Here is a 20119-nt window from a genome sequence, read left to right as displayed (position 1 = left end):
TTTACGTCTACATGCGTTGTCTACACGTAATCTACGCGTAGATTACATTGGGTTTTTAGACAATCTAAAGTACATTAAAATTAATTTTCAAGAGTTTCATGAAAGGAAAGTGAAATTTTCAACTATACTGGTTCCTAACGAAATTAAAAGAATCCTATTTAAAACAAAATTTCTCTTCTCTTCTATTATCAACTATGGAGGAAGATAAATAGTATCAAAAAACAACAATAGATGGCAGTCGTGAGGCAAGAGTGATCTTTTCCCCATAAAACACTAGAATATTTCCTGTGTTAGGTTCCTTCCTGGGTGAGAAATTGTTCGAATTTGGAAGAAAAAGTATGAAAAGTTCTCCTCACACATCAGCAACTGATACGTGGTATAATTTTGTTTTACTTCCACGGCGCCTTTGCTAAGATATCACCTTTCGCCACGTTGTTTACATAGATTACGTAATCTACGTGTATAAAGTAGTCTGTCTACGTGTCGATTGTAGACTATCGTTGTTTACGCGTAGACACACATCACTGGCTGGTATTCACTCGTTTTGTGGATCGAGTCTCCACATTTATATAATAACAATTATTATTTCGAATAAAATATTTGTTTTTATTAGTTTATAATATTTATTATTATATAATGACATTAATAATCGCGGTTAAGAATACTCATTGTTATTTTTTCTACTATTCAGCGTTTTCATTAGCCCGACCCCCCCCCCCCCCCCCGCAAAAATTTCTGGCGACGCCCATGCTGATGAAGTACAGAGGACTGTATTTTCGAGTCCTGCACGCTGCGGATTCGAATGCTCGTTTAATTGCGGCTTTCGAGGGGATGCACTTCCAACAAGACCATACTTCAAGTACAGCTTCAAGCGTGCTTTCTGGATGGAAACAGACATCCTGCGGACACCTCCATGGCGGACACGCTCGTGACTACATGCCCCAGACAAGGTATAAAATCAACTTTTCAGACACGGCTTTAGGCGGAACTGTGTGTTCAATAGCCACAATCTGGATTGTTTTGCGTTCTCTACCAGAGGTCCGTTTGAAAATACTTAAGATGTAACATTTAATTTAATGTATGTGGACTTGAAAAATCAACTTCTGCTGTAGCAATAAGTCTTATACTTGTATCGTGGTTATATTTAGAAAGGTAAGACACAGTGTATTTGATAACTTTATAACAACTAACTTTTTATCAAGAAGCGATGTATACTGGCATAGAACAGTGTTGTTTATAAGTACTGTTGAACCACAAAGAAGATAATTTTGTTTGGTTGAACCTCATTAAATCTTGTATGTAATGTATTTTAAATGTAAATGCAATATTACATGACGCCTACATGACTCGTTCAAATGAAATGAATCACATTTTTTGTAAAAAAAAAAAAATGTATGACATATTTAATATGTGGGAAAACTCGAAATTTTTAAAACCACGAAGTAATTAGAATAAACGTATTTTGGTGTTTCTGTCTCATTGACAATCCATAGTTTGATATTATACCAAAAAATGTTCAATTTGAACCCCATGTGTTTCATGGATGGCATTACATTGCGTTAGTGTTATGATATACACCCTTTAAAAAACACGTATGATAGAAATGTTTTTACAGCGAAATGATATTGTGTAGTGGTTGAACTTGCCACAATAAGACTGACTGACGTCGATTTTTCATGCAGAGAAATTACTAGCCTAGCTTGATACTAGGTTAGAAGTAGAGCCTGGTTTCTGGAATTGAAATAGATATGAAGTTCTGATATTTTAAAAAATAAATAGCCTAAATTTCAAAATCTTTGGAGTAAAAGTCCATGTTTCTACAACACTGACGAGCTTTATTGCATCTCACAGGCAAAAGATCGTAAAATTTTTGCATGAACATGAACCGTATTGGGTACTAATCTGATATTCCCTGGACAGATTTCTTCATTTTTACAGAACAAACTACTTACGGTAATAAGTTCCTGTACCATTGTCTAACATCTGGAAGGTGTTTTGTGTGATGTGGGAATGTTTCATAGTGGAAATTCAACCATTGACGCATAGCCCCACGAAACATTTCCGGTAGGGTCACGTATAGGTTACAATAGTTAAAAATGGGTTTTAAAAAAATATGTGTAGCGCCACCCCACCATTCTCACATAGCCCCACAAACCATTTGCGGAAACATACGTTCTTCAGTTACAAAAACACTTTTTTTTAAAAAAAAAAATTGCAATTACTTTCATCAAAAAACGTGAATACATGTTAAAGAATGTTCCGAGAAGCTAATTAGTAACACTTTACTATACCGGAGACGGATTTCTTCAAATTTACAGGAGAAAGTACTCACGCAAATCATTTTCTCTAGCGTTGTTGATGTTTAGGAATGTAGTTTTGATCCATTTTAATGCGAATGCATTTGGTTTTCTACGAAAATCTATTTCCGACGCGCTATTGCTGCTGCCGCCATTTGCTTTCTGCATGAGAGCTCAATACGCACTATTGCTGCTGCTACAACATGATGTGTCGAGGATGCATCGTGAAGTTGTTGCCGGTGTTGTCCGTATATGCTAAATTGAACGAAAGGAGTGCTAATGGAACCTAACCTAACCTAGTAGGCATACCTCGTCCCCGTGATGGTTTGTGGGCTATCGTATGTAAGAAATAGACATTATTTTCATTAGAAATCCATTATTTCACCTACAGAAATGTTCTGCAACGCAGAATAATACGTTATCAATGTAAAAAATTGCGAAATAAATCATTGATAGGTGTCTCCGGTATAGTAAAGTAGTACCCAAATAGGTAAGTACAAATGTCAAAAATTGACAAAACGAAGAAGTTATAGGTGTCCGGGGAATATCAGACTTGTATTCATATATCAACAACTGATCCTAGCTACTTTGCAGTCATGAAATATTTTTCTTTACTTTGGGAAAAAGTTGAGAAGTCCTCAAAAGAAGCTAATGGTGAATATGAGCATCACTAGAATTTTTTTTTTTTTTAGGATTGTCAAGCAGTTAATGTCCAATAAATTATTAGGAATAATAATCAAATTACTAACTAATGACTAACTATAATTTTAAGCTGCAACTATTTTCACCAGATAGTAAGAATAGTATGTAGGGCTATTTTTACGAGGTGCTAAAAACAGCATATGTGGCTTTTTCACCAGCAAAAGTAATTACCTGTATATTTTCATAACTTATTTTATCTTATTATATTCATTGTGAGTGTTGCTGAACTTACTCTTAAAAAGTTATTTGAAATTAAAAATTGGTTCGACTATTACTGTCACCAGGTGGTGAGAATAGCAGAAAGTGTTGAAGACCAGCATTTACGTGATCAGGTGTTTGGGAGTATCTACAGAAGTAATTTTAATGCTAATAGCCCTAAACCTGGCCTGCCTAATCTAACAATGAAAGCATTTATGAACGTAATACCCCTTCATACTATTGTCATGTCACATACTAGCAACACTAGTGCATATCAGAACATCTCGTGGTATTTTTCCAACTCCATGGCATGCAGAAAAAAAAAGTACTTGAGTACTGCACAAAAATAAATGCACGCCGACGTAAGCTTCCATACCCTTCAACAACTAAAGAATACACACATCTATGTAACAGGCCAGGTTATAAATCATGCACATGTGAGAATGTGAAAATAGCTCAAAAGCTAGCTTCACTACCTGGTGAAAATAGTCATTCCAATTATTTTATTGCAAAGTTATTATATTCTTGGGAAGACTTTCTACTTTATACAACAGGTGAGTGAATATCTAGCACTTTTGTTTTTTTTCACAAATCGTTCTTTTAGTGTGGTGAAATGCATATTCGGTTTTGTTATTAACTTTTAACCAACTTGGTTCCTGCATTTTACACTAAAATTTATGAGTTGACTTTGAAATATACTTCTGTTCTAAAATCCTACGAATGTCTTCACTGCAACAAAATATGCATTTAGTGCAAAAGCAGGCTCTACTTCAGTCACTGTTTAGTTCTTTTGGTCACTGTTATTTTCCAGTTTAATGTAATTTATTTCAATGCACTGGCAATTCGACAATTCGCAGGCAGTTTCTTGGATCATTTATTGCAGGAACATTATTTTGGGCAAGGAATTAACTCTGATACAGGTGAATATAAAAGCATCGAAAATATCCAAAGCTTAATATGTGTTATGTTTAATTTAGTGCAAAATAGCTTTCAATTTCAAACACAGAGTATATGATTGGGAAACACTGGATTTTAAAATCTCAAATGACAAAAGTTATTAACTGTGCAGGTTTTTGTAAATGATGGCCCAAGTTCCTTTTGTTTTGTTGCGATTTCATCATGCTACACATGCAATTTTTGCATGGTTCGATTTCGATTTGTCTGTTAACACATACTGTAGAGTTTTAGCGATTACTTACTGCGTATTTCTTTGACACACTGGTTCTTCACTTCCTAATACATGCTTTCATAGTTAGGTTAGGTGGGTCAGGTTTAGTTCCAGTGGCGTAGCATGGACATTTCGGGTGGGAACGCCAAGTCCGAAAGAAGGGTCGTCCCTTTCTTGCTTAATAACTTACTTATGGTATTAGTCGCCACAGGTATTGTTTATTTGCCTGAAGTCAGCTGGGTTTTCAATAAATCATCATCCATGCATGTTTTAGCTAGACAATTAGATGCCTCACTATGCCACAAATGTTTTGAACTCTGGTGTTTTATACCTTTTTTTTATACCTTTCTGCATGACGCAAGTCATTAGAAACCTACCTGAATCACAAGCGCCTTTGAACAACAGCAGACGTCATTGTTGTGGTTGATCCAACTACTCATTGATTTGGTTTATTTTACTTCGCTTTTCTATCACTTTTGGTTAATCGCGAATATGAATATGAGTGATGATATTGATGAAGGGACACTGACAAAGAACACCCGTGCTCACGCTGGGATTCGAACCAGGGACCTCTGTCGTCTTGGCGCACTGTGCAAAGCAGAGTGGATGATCCAAATATCGTACACTCTACTGACGTAACAGTGCCGATTAGTCATTCAGACCACTGTTTATTACATCTTGAGAATGCTGATAAACATTTTAAAATAATTTTCTCCAGAGACCATTCGATGTTAAGAGTTTTCAAATGAATGCTAAACATTTCCATTGACACAATATTAAGCAGTTAGATAATAACGAAAAAATACAATAAAAAATTAATAGTTTTGCAGGTTAAGTGGTAGAGCAGCAACAGGCTGAATTTCTACCACGAGGACTTCACCAACTTACTTCACAAAAACTGTGTTGATCTTTTAGTTTCTAATACACATCGCTATTCGTGCGATAAATCATACAATGCAGTGGCCATTAAGAAGCAGTATTTTTGAGATTGGTAAAGTTACGTCAGTCAATATTGCGTATTGTAGCATCACATTACACAAGTTGCATGAGCGCGAAGAACGAAGAACCGGGTAGGAATTCTACTGCTGTCGTCTGCTTCAGAAGGCAGGAAGGGTCACATGAACCAATCACGGTAGACCTCTCGTACGCTGGCGTAAGAGAGCCCATTTACGCGCGTGCTGTAGAAATGGAAGCTTTCCCTCCATAAAGGCAGCAAGGAATATAGGAGTCCTGTACGCCGAACCTGCTTGGCGTCCGGCCGGGAAAGGCATTGAAAAGAGATGCTAGAACGAGTGTTGAGAGTGGAGCGTTGCAAGCGGATCGCGAAAAATAGCCATTATAATGCCGCGAAGGTCAAACATATTTGAAATTAGTCACATTTTACTTTATAATCACAGCATTTTTGAAATTTTAAATCTGGGAACGCCGGGCGTACAGGCGTACTATAATGCTACGCCACTGTTTAGTTCCCATACCATTTTAGTAATAACTGTAAATGCTTTCGTGGTTAGGTTAGGCAGGTCAGGTTGAGTTCTCTTAGCATTATAATAAGATCCCCAAATGCTTTCTACTACGGATCACGGCCAAAAGGTTTGAATTCTACCGTTCATTACTTTAAGGAAGGTTAGGCTTTCTTCTAGGAGAATTTGATTAAAATCATAAAACAATCAGAACCATTACCTAAATGACATTTCATAATTTTTATGTACATCAGTGACGTATTTTACCAGCTATACCTACATAGAAATGGCCAGAAAATTTGAAGTTGTTGAACTTTTGTTTTTCTTTTACTTGCATGCTTGTATTGGTGTTTTATTTCTACATTATCAAAGTTTGCAAATACCACTAGTTTTTGAAATTAAAAAAAAAAAAAAAAAAATGTTACTAAATTGTTCCCTTAATTTCAAAGAGTTTTCTTGAACAAGTTTTTTAAAAGTTATACTGATCGCATTTCCAAATGGCAGCTGTGAAACAATGAATCAGTGATCAGTTGAATTCGCTTCGACTGACACTGAGCATTTTTGTGTCACAAGGCACCCGAACATTGCTGGCGGGATGAATCAAATAAGCATGTTGCCTAACCTACTGTAAAACAGGGGGGAGAAGAGAGAGAGAGAGAATTGATCAGCGCTATTTCTGGATAAAAGTAAGCACAGAAAAATAGTACACAAAACACCCAAGCACTATAAACAAGCTAATAAGAACAGGCATCCGCTTGGCAACATGGTAAGCAGAGAGCAATGTTACCCCTGCAGCTTTTACTTTGCAACTGCGGCTGTTGACACTCTTCGAAGCATACACCTCTGATGATGATTGGTGGACAGATAGGACTATGTAGGTCAGTCACCAGTTGGTCCTGTGATCTGTGTAATAGGTGCTAATAGAGTTCAGCTGCAAACCCTGCAAGAAACTTCTTACATGTCTAATTACCAAGGAATCAATGCATTTAGTAGATTTGTTAATTTATACACAGCAATGTTGATGCTCATATTTTTGCTTTGTAATCTTAATTAGGGAAACTTGCATCCTCAGTATAAAGGGTGAAAAATCAATTGAATGAATAGAAAATAGCTAGACAATAACATACATACAGTTGGGAGCTGGGAAGACTGCGAGGCTGAGGAATGCGAAACTGCCTGTTGTCGCCGTATGCAGCCAGCTCGTCTTCCTTACAGGGTGGCAGCAGCATAAATAAAAAAGGCATGGTACAAAAATGCATTGCAAATGAATGGAACATATTACTTAGTAACAAGTGAAAGCAATACTAATAATGGAATAAAACTTCACAAATCAAAGCAATCTGCTTCCAACGTGAATAAGAAAGTAAGGGTGTGTGCATGCTTCTACGATGATTTGTCTTTGTGCTAGGAGAAATCATAAAACAATCGGAACAGTTACCAGAATTAACATGCAACGAAAAGCGGGAAAACCGGCTCATGGGTTGTGCAAAGGTTTATTCAGAATTTTTTATTTGAGGGGTGTAAGTTTGTGTAAGGTGTGAAAAGGTATACTTAGACTTAGAGTCAAAATGACCATAAATTTGTCCTTTTATAAAAATTGTGTGGGATGTTAGGGCGTAGTTGGTGGATAAATCACTGGGGCCAAGACAATACAACTTCATGTTCCATAATCCGAAAGTTAGCATAGGAAAACACGGAAGAAGTGTGAATTCCTATGCCGTTGCTGGAGGTTCATGAATGGTTCCAAACTTTTCAGAATGCCATTATCAGATTCTCACCCTTTCCTACAGGGACTTCTGCATGTCTGGCAACACTGAAAAATTGAACACCAAGTCGAAGCTACCCTCCCCACACTTCCTCCCCGTTCACCCTGCACTCGCAGTCTTCTCAGCTCCCAACTGTACATATAATAAAATAATACCAGTTTTTTTTTATGAATCTTTCGTAAATTAAATTCATAAAGAAACTAATGACAGTGTTATTTAGAGAGGTAAGTGTATATATTTAATTATTATTTTTTCTATGCTTTGTTTCAATAGGTGTATTTATCTAATTTAATTTTTCAATTGCTTTTCAGTTCAGAATGGTGGTGAAGGAAGCAGTAGCAGATATTTCAAATGTTCTGAGTAACATCAAGAAGGGGGATATTGAAAATGCTCTGATTGGAGCTCAAGTAAGTAATGTTGGATCATTGGTCATGAGAACTTAGTAAATGTTTTAAATAGTATTTTATACACATAAGCACTTCCTTGAAAAGTGAAACTAAAATAAATTCTCATGTCTATTATGTTATATACAAGGTCCGCCCATAAAGAAACCAAACTGTCAAAAAAAAAAAAGAAAAAAAAGTACCATATTCTGGCAACACTGCAAAGAGCTATATCTACACTTCCGGTCAGTGCATGTTTCAGCCTGTTACAGGCAGTCTGTATCGGGGCAAGTGTACGTTAGATGCAGGTTGTGTGGTTGTGTACAGGCGGCGTACAAAATACACGCACCAAGGTGGAACAACGTTACAGGACAAAAGACAAAAGGAAAGAGTGCTGTGAGGATTTGGTGTCAACTGCGGACCAGGACAACAACTTCCTAAAGTGCATCGTGGCAGGAGATGAAACCTGGTGTTCACAATATGACCCCGAAACAAAATGACAGAGTTCGTAGTGGAAAGGACTATTCTTGCCCGTAAAGAAAAGAGCACGGATGTTGAAATCAAAGACAAAGGTGCTGCTGATTGCATTTTTTGATTCCGAAGGGCTGATCCACCATGAATTTGTCCCTGAAAACCAAATAATCAATCAGTGGCATTACAAGGAAGTACTTGGTCAACTCACAAACAGGATGAATCGGGTTAGGAAGTACCTCTGTGATTCTGGCCAATGGTTTTTGTTACACGATAATGCTCGACCTCATACCGCATTGTCTGTAGAACAATACCTTGCTAAGCATTCAGTGACAGTGATCAATCACCCTCCATATTCTCTGGACTTATCGCCTGCTGACTTTTTTTTTTCCTTTTCCCCAAGCTTTAGATGGCTATGAAAGAGCGAAGATTTGACTACATCGTGGACATTAAATTAAATGTTACACATATTTTGCAAACACTTAACTGTCAATGACTATCAACAGTTTACAAACACTGGTCAAAGTGTATTGCCTCCTCTGGTGATTATTTTGAAGGTGATAAAGTCATTTGAAGGTAATTACTTGGTCCGTTTCCTAAAGAAAAAAAAGTTTGGTTTTTTATGGGCGAACCTTGTATGACTGACTTATCAACATGTGATTGACGGTATAATATTTGTGTCACACTATCTGATATACACTTACATAAATTTTTCTTGCTCCTTGGATGATACAAAAAGAAAAATTACATCCTCAATGTAAAAATTTTAAGTCCATAATATTTTAATTATTCTGTCAGGGCTTCTGTTACGGGTGTGCAATGTGTGCTGCCACACTACAGGGACTCACACATATAAGATATGACTATGGAACGTATATTTAAATCAGGATTCTAAAAATGTGTATTTCAGAAGTCATATTTTGTGACTGCTTACTAGAATACTGCATGGATTTCGCTCGCTCGTACTCGTTTGAGTCTCCCACACTCGAGCATTTACAATGGGAAATGTGAAAATAATCGTAGACACATACATGGTACTGCAACTGAACATGGCTGTTTTTAATTACAAATAAAATTAAAACTTGCTATTTAATACATGTACTACGTCTCAAAGCATTTTAGGAAAATAGCATGAGTGGCAGTTTCATGCAGTTTTGCAGTTCATTTTTTTGGATGACTCCTCAAAACTGAGACCCAAACTTGTTCAATGTTCTCGGGAGTGTAAACCTTATGATGTCCACCTGGTATTCTTTTCATTGCTGATAGTCTCTTCTTGAAGTTCCTTACCCACAGTAAAATAGTATTCCGACTGGGAACATGCAGATTACGAATTTATCCCCTATAGCAAAAAGGTTTCACAAAGGTTATCCATTGTCTGTTGGTGTTTTGTAGTTAATTATGTAATTATGTTGACTTGTTGCAACCCACGTGCATTGCCATACAGCAAAAGATAACACTTAGACAAATCGTTGTGTATGGAGTGCACCGATCCTTGAGTGTGGAGGTAAAGTATGGGTGGGCCAGGCAGGAACAATGTGGCTCCAAAACTTGGTTGATTATGTCTTCACTATTGAGTTTGGGAGTGCAGTCCATGGACTTGTAACTCGCATGATTTCTTTTTGTTTAGGTGAAACACGTATTTTCTTAATTCAATTTATGAGACACTCAGAATGTAGAACATTTATGATTTTCAGGAAAAAGAGGACATTTGGTAACCCTATATTTTCTGCATCTTTATAAATCATAACTTTATTTCATTGCAAACACTGCAAACAGCTAAAAACTTTATAGTGTTGGTATTTATGTTCCAGATATGAAAACTTTTTTGAATATCATTTCATTTGTAGCCTTGAATTTTTGAAAATTGCACCTTGAAAACTTATTATAATAGAGTTTTATCTTGGTAGCCAACTGAATGAATATTTGTGCAATTTGCACCTCCCTAAAAAAAATAAAAAAATAGGACAATTAAGTTTTCCCATGCAGTATCATGCTGTGTGTTTGGGTGGGTGATAAGGATAGGTAGGTTGTATAGTTCATTACTTTTTCACTTATGTATACATACTTGACCCAGTCTTAATACTGGTATTGCCACCTAACCTACATGACAAAAATTCTCATCTAATTGGTTTGTATTGTTCCATTACAGAAATTACTTTCAAATGGTGATGGAGCTTCTGGACTCAGGATACTGAGGGAACTGGCTGTGGCTGTACATAAGCTGAAGGATGAATTGGAACCATCTATGGACATTGCGATTATCTACGGACTGACTGTTACATGCTGTCTCTGCATTTCTAAAATGTCTGAAAAATTAGAGGGTATAACTAACTTTGGCCCTGCACTTTATCATGTAATGCATTACATTAGCAAAGCGGTAAGCATCGCGGTATATGTTATTTAGGTGCTCCTACTTTTTCTGAGGCACAATAAGCATAATTTTTGCAAGTAATATGAACACGTAGCAATTATTGTTCGCAGTTCTGATTGTGTACTAGTTGCACAGGAATGCAAGGAACATGTTTAGAATATTTAAAATGGTCGTGAAACTAAGTTTGAGGTTCAGCGAGATCAATTTGTGCATATTAAAGGTGCAGAAGGTTTTAATTTGTGAGTATTTTTATTGTGAAACTTAGGTTGGGTAAGTGACTATGCCCAAAAGTTGTTGCTGTCTGAAGTATTCTTTCCATATGGAGTAAGTTATATACACATGTAGGATATGAAGGAAAGTGTGAAAATAGTAAGGTGATAATGCTTAATACTTAAAATTCTAACATACTTAAAACATGTACAGTGGAACTCGGATTTTACATTTTCCCACATTATACATTCAGTCTTGATAGTCCCAACATAGCAAAATGTTATAAAACTTGATTTCCACTACCTATATTTATAATGTTGTATAATTTTAAAATTTATCTCCTGTATGATTATGTACCAGCATGCTGCTATATGTTTTGCACCATAACTTTTCACAGTTCTGTAGATACCTTATTATTAGATCCTTTAGTACTTAATATTCGTTATCGCTACTACCTTTTGACAATTTTGTAAATTACCATATTTACTTATGTATAATGCAATTTTTTTTCCAAACTTTTTTCCCCAAAAAAAGCATGGTGCGTATTATGTATGGAATAATTCAGACAGCCAACTTGAAACTATGCATGTTTTCACTATATCACTGCACATGTCAGGTATGTATCAACAGGCACAAATACAAATTAGATCCAACCAAACAAGTTGGATTTCTTTAGTAATAATGATTTTAAGAAACACTACAAAAGTGAAATGGCCATTCCCATGATTTTTCACTTTGTAAGAATGTTTTGTGATGCGAAGAAAGGCGGTGCAATTCTGTCAGGATTCAAACGTGCACCTACTGTGTCAGTGGTATTTGTTGGGTGAGAAATAATACAGGGTGTCTGCCAATCAAGAATGTCAAGAAATCAACAGCTAGGTCAAGAAGTTATGCTTGTGGTCAAGAAATTTTGCTATTTTTTACAGTATAGTAATTTACATTATTATATACCTATACTTGGATTTGATAAAATTTAATATTTTTTGAAATCTAAAATTGTATTGAGTTGTGGTTAAGATTTTTTCACTTCGTTTCTTAAGAATTACATTCTTATATGCATGAAATTTTGTAAAAAATATATTAAAGTCATGTGGCCATTCCCCATCCAGGGTGAGGTCTGAATCATTCATTTTTACATGCATTAATAATAATTAAAGCAAATCTAAATCTCTTTGGACAGGTTCAGTTTTAATCTTAACCAATTAACATAATAACTGTTTATAATTGCTGCAGGAATCAGAATTTTGCTATTTTAATCCATGCTCTTTTAGACAATAGTAATGTATGGTAGCAAGATTTTTATTTTCTTTGAAACAAGTCCAAGTGGCAAAAGAGCTGAAATTGTTAGCAGTTTTAATCTAATTGTACAAATTTCCTGAGGAAAGCTGTATTAAGTGGGGTCAAAATATATTTTAGATATATGAGGGCTGTTCAAAAAGGAACCGAACTTTTACAAAATTGAGAAAATGGTAATATTCACCAGCTATTTGGACCTGTCTCCTTCAAAATACTCCCTCCACTATGCACACACAGTTCCCAGCGTTTGTGCCAGTCCTGGAATTCACTGGTCCCGTAGTGAATCCTCCTTGATATCTTCTATTGTCTTGAATCTGTGACCTTTGAGGGTGGATTTCAACTGGGGGGAAGAGGAAGAAGTCTGCTGGTGCCAAATTAGGGAAGTATCTAGGTTGTGGGACAACAGGTGTCTGATTCTTTACCATAAACTCCTGGACAACAAATGAGGAATGAACGAACATGTACATTATCGTGATGAACCATCCAGAACTTGTTCCGCCATATCTGTGGCCTATTACGCTGCACCCTTTTTTGTAATTGTTGCACGACATTAACATGGAATGCTACATTCACTGTGGAACCATGCTGCAACAAACTCCAAATAGACCATCCCCTGTCAGTTGAAGAACACGATCAACATCGCTTTAACATGGGATCTACTCATTTGTGTTTTTTTGGGCTGAGGTGAGGTTTTTTCCCACCCACTACCATTTGTAACTCTGTGTTCAACTGAAACATCCCTCACCATAGGCTTCATGTAACATGTCGTATCTCTCTTTTGAATGTTGTCTGCAATTTCACACAGAATTTCTCACATACTCGCTGCTCTTCCATTTCCTTCACGGTAGGGTAACTGAAAATCGACTTGGGAACTCAACATGATCTACTGCATTACTGTGGTTAGCAGGAGCCTTAAAACTGGGCAAAGTTAATACCTAAGGACACCGCTAGGCACCACAACTGTCGGGTCTCTTCAACAAATTTATGTACAAACTTTACAAAAAGAGTTTGGTTTATTTTTGAACAGGCCTTGTATGCACTTTGTAAAGTATTCTAAAAACCTTTCAACACCTCAGGAACTATCAATTCAAAGATTTGCATGTTCGCTGAATATATAAAGTTTTAGAACTCATTCCTTCTTTATTACAGGACCAAGTACAGTGGATGCTAGATCTCAAGTCCTTCATACAAATTGAGCATATAGAGGAGAAATTGAAGGATACCTTATTTTCTAACATGCATTTGTTGTTTGGAAAGAAAGCGGAAGCGATGCTGAGGAGTCAAGATGAGAAAAGTCAAGCTTTAATAGTGAACACCTTCAAGGAGTCCTTAGAATGCCTTAGTTTGTCAGATTTTAACTTGCTTCCCAGGTTCTGTTCTATATTCATGAAGTGCGTTGCAAAATTTGAAAAAGAAAACTACAATAAGGACTTGGTAAATGGATTTTACGGCAGCTGTCTTGAATTTTTACAATCTATGCTCGGCAGATGTGGTCAAGAGGTGTCGTATGATGTTTTTAAGAACATCTTACTGTTACTTTCTGCTGCTTTGTCCTATTGTGTCAGGTCCAGAACTGTCAAAGTGTTTGCATCAGTGTTGTCTGCTACGAGTAAAGTTCGTCGTCTTTTTCGTGCGAATGTTGTGTATGAAAAGTGCATGACTGTGTTCGAAAGCAAATGTCTGATTGTGAAACAGTATATCTGGGAACCACCAAACAATCTTGGTTATGAGTTGCAAAGTTTTCATGAAAATGTGTTAGATTTATTTGATCAGCATTTCATGAGCAAGAATAAAGACGTTGCCATGACCCTAATATCGTTGTTGGCTGGCGTCATTCAAGATATGGTAGCCTGTGTGAATAAGGATGACTTTCAGGAGTTAACACAAAGAATTATAAGTGAAGATAGCTACACAAATTTACCAGATGTGTTATTTACTTATGCACGACTATTAAAAGGCATTTCTTCATATCCAAATGCTGTGCCCAATGACAAAATCCATTCCACCAATGGAGCTCCACCTTCTCTCATGGTTTGGAATGTGATACTGCAACTCATAAAGTATGCCTTGGAGTGTGGCAAAGATTGTGACAAGAACTTTTTGTTGTCGGCAAATCAAAAGGCTGTGGGTGAAATACTTGGTTACCTTAAGGAGATTAGAACCAAAGATAAGGCAGCGTTAATATCTGGATGGAATTCATATGGTAAGTTTTCGGTAAAAGTCTCTATTTGCAGGGGGTGGGAAGCAACCTATCCTTTTACTCCCCTTAGGAAATATAATTTTCTCACCCTTAATCTGATCTCTTTGATGTTTCATAAATCTTAATCTTTGTAACATGCCACAGACAAACTTATATTAGTAGAATAAATTCTCTCAGGCTATTGACCAGTTCAATTATGGAACAATTTCCGATAGCCAAAGAGAATTTATTCATCATTCATTGCCAGGAAAGCTTGAAGACCTATTTTGTATAGTAGTCTGTTCCCCCTTCAGTTAGAAGCAGAAAAAAATTGCTTTCATTTTGCAGTTTATTTTTTTTCAGATTGTTGGTATTCACATTTGCTTCTCCTAAAATTTTGCAACAGAAGATCAGTCTTTTACCTTTTTTCAAGTGTGAGGAAAGAAAAAGAGAGGGAGCAGGCATATTCTAAATGTCTGACCACAGAAATGATAGAAAATAAAAAGTGAAAAAACAACTTAATATTGCAAGGAGCTGCACCAGACCCAGGATTCAAGCACAATTTACCTACATGATTCCTGTACCCTACTGACTGGTAGTACCAGTAGTGCAGCCGGCCCCCATGGCAGTGTGTTTAGCACATCATGCTATGGTGCCATGGGTCCCAGGTTCGAATCCCGGCTTGGGCATGGATGTTTGTGAGTGTCCATTCATCAATTTCATCATATTAGCACTCATCTCCATCTTCGCAAATTAGCCAAAAGTGGCACAAAAAGCGAAGTAAAGCAAATCAAACCAGAATGCCACATATCCAGTATAAATAAAATATCAAACGTATTATGAAAATTAACAGTTGGAACAATATGAAATTTTGGCCAACATCGATGTAAAAATTTCCCAGATCCAATATAAAATTACAAATGTTCCATGATGAACCTTTGTTTAATGTATGTTACAAGGTAATGTCAGTAGGTTTTGCTTGTAATTATGTACTGAAATATTTACTGTACAGAGTACAAGAATTATACATTTACTCATATTCATTAAAAATATAAGTATTGGTGGCAATTTTACCATTGCACCAATAGCCAATATCAGCTGATAGAGTACCAATTAAACTGTTGTATTTTTAATTAATAACTTGAATGGAAATTTGAACTCTGTATTTATTGCATTTAACTGTGATTCTGTTGGCTTTTACTATAGAAATGTATTTTGCAAGACAAGGTACATGATTTTTGATATTTAATTAATATAAGCACATTGTGAAAAAATGTATGTAATCTCAAGCTGCAATATATTTATAGAAGACTGTGGAGGCACATAGTGGTTCGGATCCCACTTTGAATTGATTAGCCTTCTTACTGTGCTTAAAGTGGACTTAAAACACAAAATCAATCAATACATAAATGAGATTTTAAAAATTGCAGTTGATTATATTCAGCAGCAGCGGTAGCTCCGTCCTTGGGACGTCTGATTACCATGCGAGAGACCCAGATTCGATCCCCGGCAGGAGAGTTCCGGGACTTTTTCAATCTGTTCAATCATCTCCAGCACCCACCCAGCATCGTGTAAAGTGGGTACCTGGAGAAAACTGGGGGGTAAGGGCAGCCAGGAGCATGGTGCTGATCACATCAACCCCAGCTCAGCCGAGATCAAGAAAGTGTGGGGCCCTAACCCCACACCCCCTATACACCTTCATGGCATGGTGTAAAGCACAGGGGGCAACTTTACTTTAGTTGATTACTGTATTTACTCATGTATAATGCACACTTTTTTCCAAAATTTTTGCACCCAAAAACTTCGGTGCGTATTATGCACGGAATATTTTTTTCATGTTTACGGAACCCTATCATGTTATATATCGTTGTAAAGCTTGAATTCTGTAGTTTCTGAATATGGCAACAGTATTTCATTCAAGATGGCGACACTAATGTGAATGCAGTTCAAATAAACTCGTCACAAAATGAAGGAACGTTCTGATTTTTGTAGTACTTTGGATGAAAGAAAAGATAAGGAGAAAGAAAATAATAATTAAAATGTATTACTGGCCAAATAATATGACATATATGGATTGTGTAAATGCCTTGATGAAAGAAATCATGGTCTGCTAACTGCTAGTTTGACGGTACCGAGTGTTACGTCAGTGATGGAAAAAGTATATATTTTGAAGGTTTTTTTTTTAGAAAAAGTAGAGAGAAAATGAGCAAAACCACACATAAGAGTTTAAAGGCCATTATTCACGATTTTTCACTTTGTAATACTGGGTGTACAAAAAAGAATGTCCTAGTTTTGAACCTCTGTTATTTCATACATATTAGGCGTACAACAATGATATATATATTAAACGAAAGAGTAACACTCACCGTTTTTTTGGTTAACAAATATTCAATGTGTGACCCTTTTGTGACCCGGTATACATCCAAACTATAAGACAGCTCTTCCCACACTCTTACAAGCATGTCTGTAGTGATTGAGGTTACGGCTGTTCGTATTAGTTTCAAATTGCTTATACCAATGTCTTATGTTCTTCGCAAGTGGAGCTTCAACATGGAACTTCGCACGGAAAGCACGCTGCACAGATATCACTGATTCACATTTCGCAAAGTTCAGAACACAGAAGGGCTTCTGCTTTGGGCTAGCCATCTCGCCTATTCTATTCCTTTGCTACGCCAGCGCCGCCAACGTGGAAAACTGAGAACTAATAAACACCAACAAACATTCAAATCATGAATGAACACTGTTCACGTATTCTACAAGAAGTTATAACAATTTAAAACTAGGACATTCTTTTTTGTACACACTGTATAATGTTCTGCGGCACAAGAAAAGCAGTGCCGTTCTGGCAGACTTCGAGCATGCACCTCCCATCACATGGGATGTGTATCAGTGGTATTTGTTGGATGAGAAATAACAGAAAATAACTTCCTGAGTACTGCAAATCAATAATGTAATATTGATCTCCCTTTCTACTATTACAGAATGAATAAGGTGGTTAAAGAGTGAAAGCTTTGGGATGCTATACACAGTGGAGGGAGAGGGGAGGTGGGTTGGGTTGGTGACTTACTGTTTACACAAGAGGATATTCTCCTCTTGGTTCACATAGCAACAGGAGACTCATTGAATAGGTATGATGTCACTAGCTCTTGATTGGCATAGCAACAGCTTTACAACCTACAACTAAGAAAGCCATTTCTTGAACCTGGATTATACTGCGCATTATACAAGAGATAAAAATTTTTGTCACTCTTCCCCATCAAAAACCAGGGTGCGCATTATACACATACACGTAAATATTATATATTGATATACTAATATGTCATAGACCAATATTGATTAAAAGGTAAAAAAAAGTAAAGTGTTCCCCTGTGCATAGCACCACGCCATGAAGGCGTATAGGGGGTGTGGGAGTAACGCCCCACACTTTCTTGATCCGGTCGTGAGTGGGGGTGATGTGATCAGCATCATGCCCCTGACCGCCTTTACCCACCAGGGTTTCCCCCAGGTACCCATGTTATTCGACGCTGGGTGGGCGCCGGGGTCGCTTCCACCATTAGAAAAGTTCCCGGATTTGAACCGGCCGGGGATCGAACCCGGGACCTTGAGCATTGTAGTCAGACGCGTTACTGACTGAGCCAAATATTCTATTTCTCATAATAATACAGAAATGTTTATGTTAACATTGTTCAGGGCATGTTGTGATCTGGCTGTAGTATCAGGGCATGTTAATTTCTTCTTGCAGGATACAAATTTTGGCACATGAGCTTCCAGTACCACAAGATGACACTGCCTGAAGCTGCAGATCCGCTAATGCACCTCCATTGTCGCTACTTCTGCATGGTTCTGTCTCCAGAAAATGTAAAGGTTAGTTCTGTTTCAGGGTGACTACTCACCGGGAATTCCTTGAATTCTGGGAATTATGTGTGAATTATTGGCTCTGGGAATTATGCATTATTTCTGTTAGATTTTTTCTCCTTAGAAAGATTTTTTCTCCTTTGCTTTGTTAGTGTCCTTTGCTCAACAATCTGTCTGACAGATGGAAGATTGTTGCAAGATAAGGTATCTTGAAGTTCATTAGGTACATTTGAAATTCTTATTCAATTAATAATTTTTCGTAGATTACTATATCCCACAACATTTATGACTTGTGTTTGTAGATGTATTTTTAGTAGGAGTATGTGAAATTGGAAATGTATACTCCGCACCTTTATATTCCATTCAAGTGAACTGAATTAGAAATTGTGGATACATTGGAATTCACACAGACCCTTTATGTTGTTAATATATTTGTGTTGGTGGTGGTAGGCGGTAAAAAAAAAGATTGAAATAGGGAAAACTTGTGCTTGTACCCTTGAATTTTTGGAAAGTTTGCCTTGAAAACCAGGAACTACACTTGAATTTTATCATGGTCCTAGAGTGGCTACCCTGTGATTGTATCATGAGTCAAAATTCTTGCATTTGTAATTTTAGTTATTTTATGTCTGCTGTGTGTTTCAGTGCTGATAATTATTGGTGAAATAGATGAAAGATCATACAAAGAAATGTATGCCTTACCAATGATTCTAACCTAAAGAATCTGGCTTGGTAATATGTTGGGGATCTTTCAGACTGAAGTGACAATTGACACAGGCTCTTTTAGTCTATAAGCAAGCACTCACCTCACATGTGCGAATATCAGACCGAGATGACACCATGTATGGTACATTAAAAAAAAAAAACTGCACAGTCTGATCAATATGCAAGCAGCACATGTAGCTTGTTTGTAGTGTCACTTCAGTTTGAAAGGTTACATTGATTACTGAGGGTCTGCTTCCAAGTGACATATGTCGCTTGCTGCTTTGGTATAAAAACTCCCTTAGACTAATTACAAGTGTATGAGGTTAGATTTTTATTTAGTTCTGAGCTTTTCACTCCTTATAGTCATCATCTATGATCAGGATCACCTGATCCCTGTTCGTGACATGCAGCAGTTGTCAAAAATATATTTTCTGTTTTGTTGCATTATTTGCATGTATTTTAAGTATGAAAACAAATTGGATTTCATAATGGAAAGACTGATGTTATGTTTTAGTTTTATTTTGTAACCACCATTTATGTTTATGCACTAGAAGCCTCATTTTGCATTTCCTGCATTCTACATTTTGTACAAAGAGGCCTCTGAAGCATGTACAATCATCAAATAGTCTATATTTTAACTCAAAAGCATTGTAAGAAGTTTTAGGTACAATAAAATTACTGATAAGATAGTTTGTCAGTTTTCTAATTTTTAATATTTGTCTTGAAGGATTTTTGGAAATCTGTGGATGGGTATTCAAAGATACTCCAAGAAATGGGGAAACTAAAGGATGCTTTGATGTACTTGACAATTGCTCTTATTATCTCACCTGATTGCCAAAAGGAAATTTTCAGACGCTGGTGCAATATCAAGAATTGCGCTAAGCTTTGCAACAGGAATGAAATCCAGGTAAGTTGTTGCAATACAGCTTTTAGTTATATTGTTATGTAGAAGCTTTTCTTTGGAATTAAATTATAGTACTACTGGAAAGAGTACTGTTCATTACATTATTTCATGCAGGACCATAGGAGGTGAGTAGGTGGGATTCCACACTTTTGTTATA

At 36.7% G+C, this 20119-nt stretch overlaps 1 protein-coding gene across 1 annotated transcript; it reads left to right on the top strand.

The window, feature by feature from the left end:
• Positions 1-1020: 1020 nt before the first annotated feature.
• Positions 1021-19965, top strand: LOC145983471 (uncharacterized; the record flags this gene model as incomplete). The annotated part of the gene is made up of 6 exons (XM_083116575.1): positions 1021-1152; positions 7903-7998; positions 10595-10822; positions 13472-14525; positions 18244-18365; positions 19786-19965. Coding segments are annotated over exons 2-6 (1674 nt in total), but the record flags the coding sequence as incomplete, so codon positions are not given.
• Positions 19966-20119: the final 154 nt, after the last annotated feature.

This window comes from Lepisma saccharinum, unplaced genomic scaffold (assembly GCF_977018435.1).
Source record: "Lepisma saccharinum unplaced genomic scaffold, izLepSacc3.1 HAP1_SCAFFOLD_1037, whole genome shotgun sequence".
Taxonomy (NCBI): Eukaryota; Metazoa; Arthropoda; class Insecta; order Zygentoma; family Lepismatidae; genus Lepisma; species Lepisma saccharinum.
This window is presented reverse-complemented; position numbering and strand designations above follow the sequence as displayed.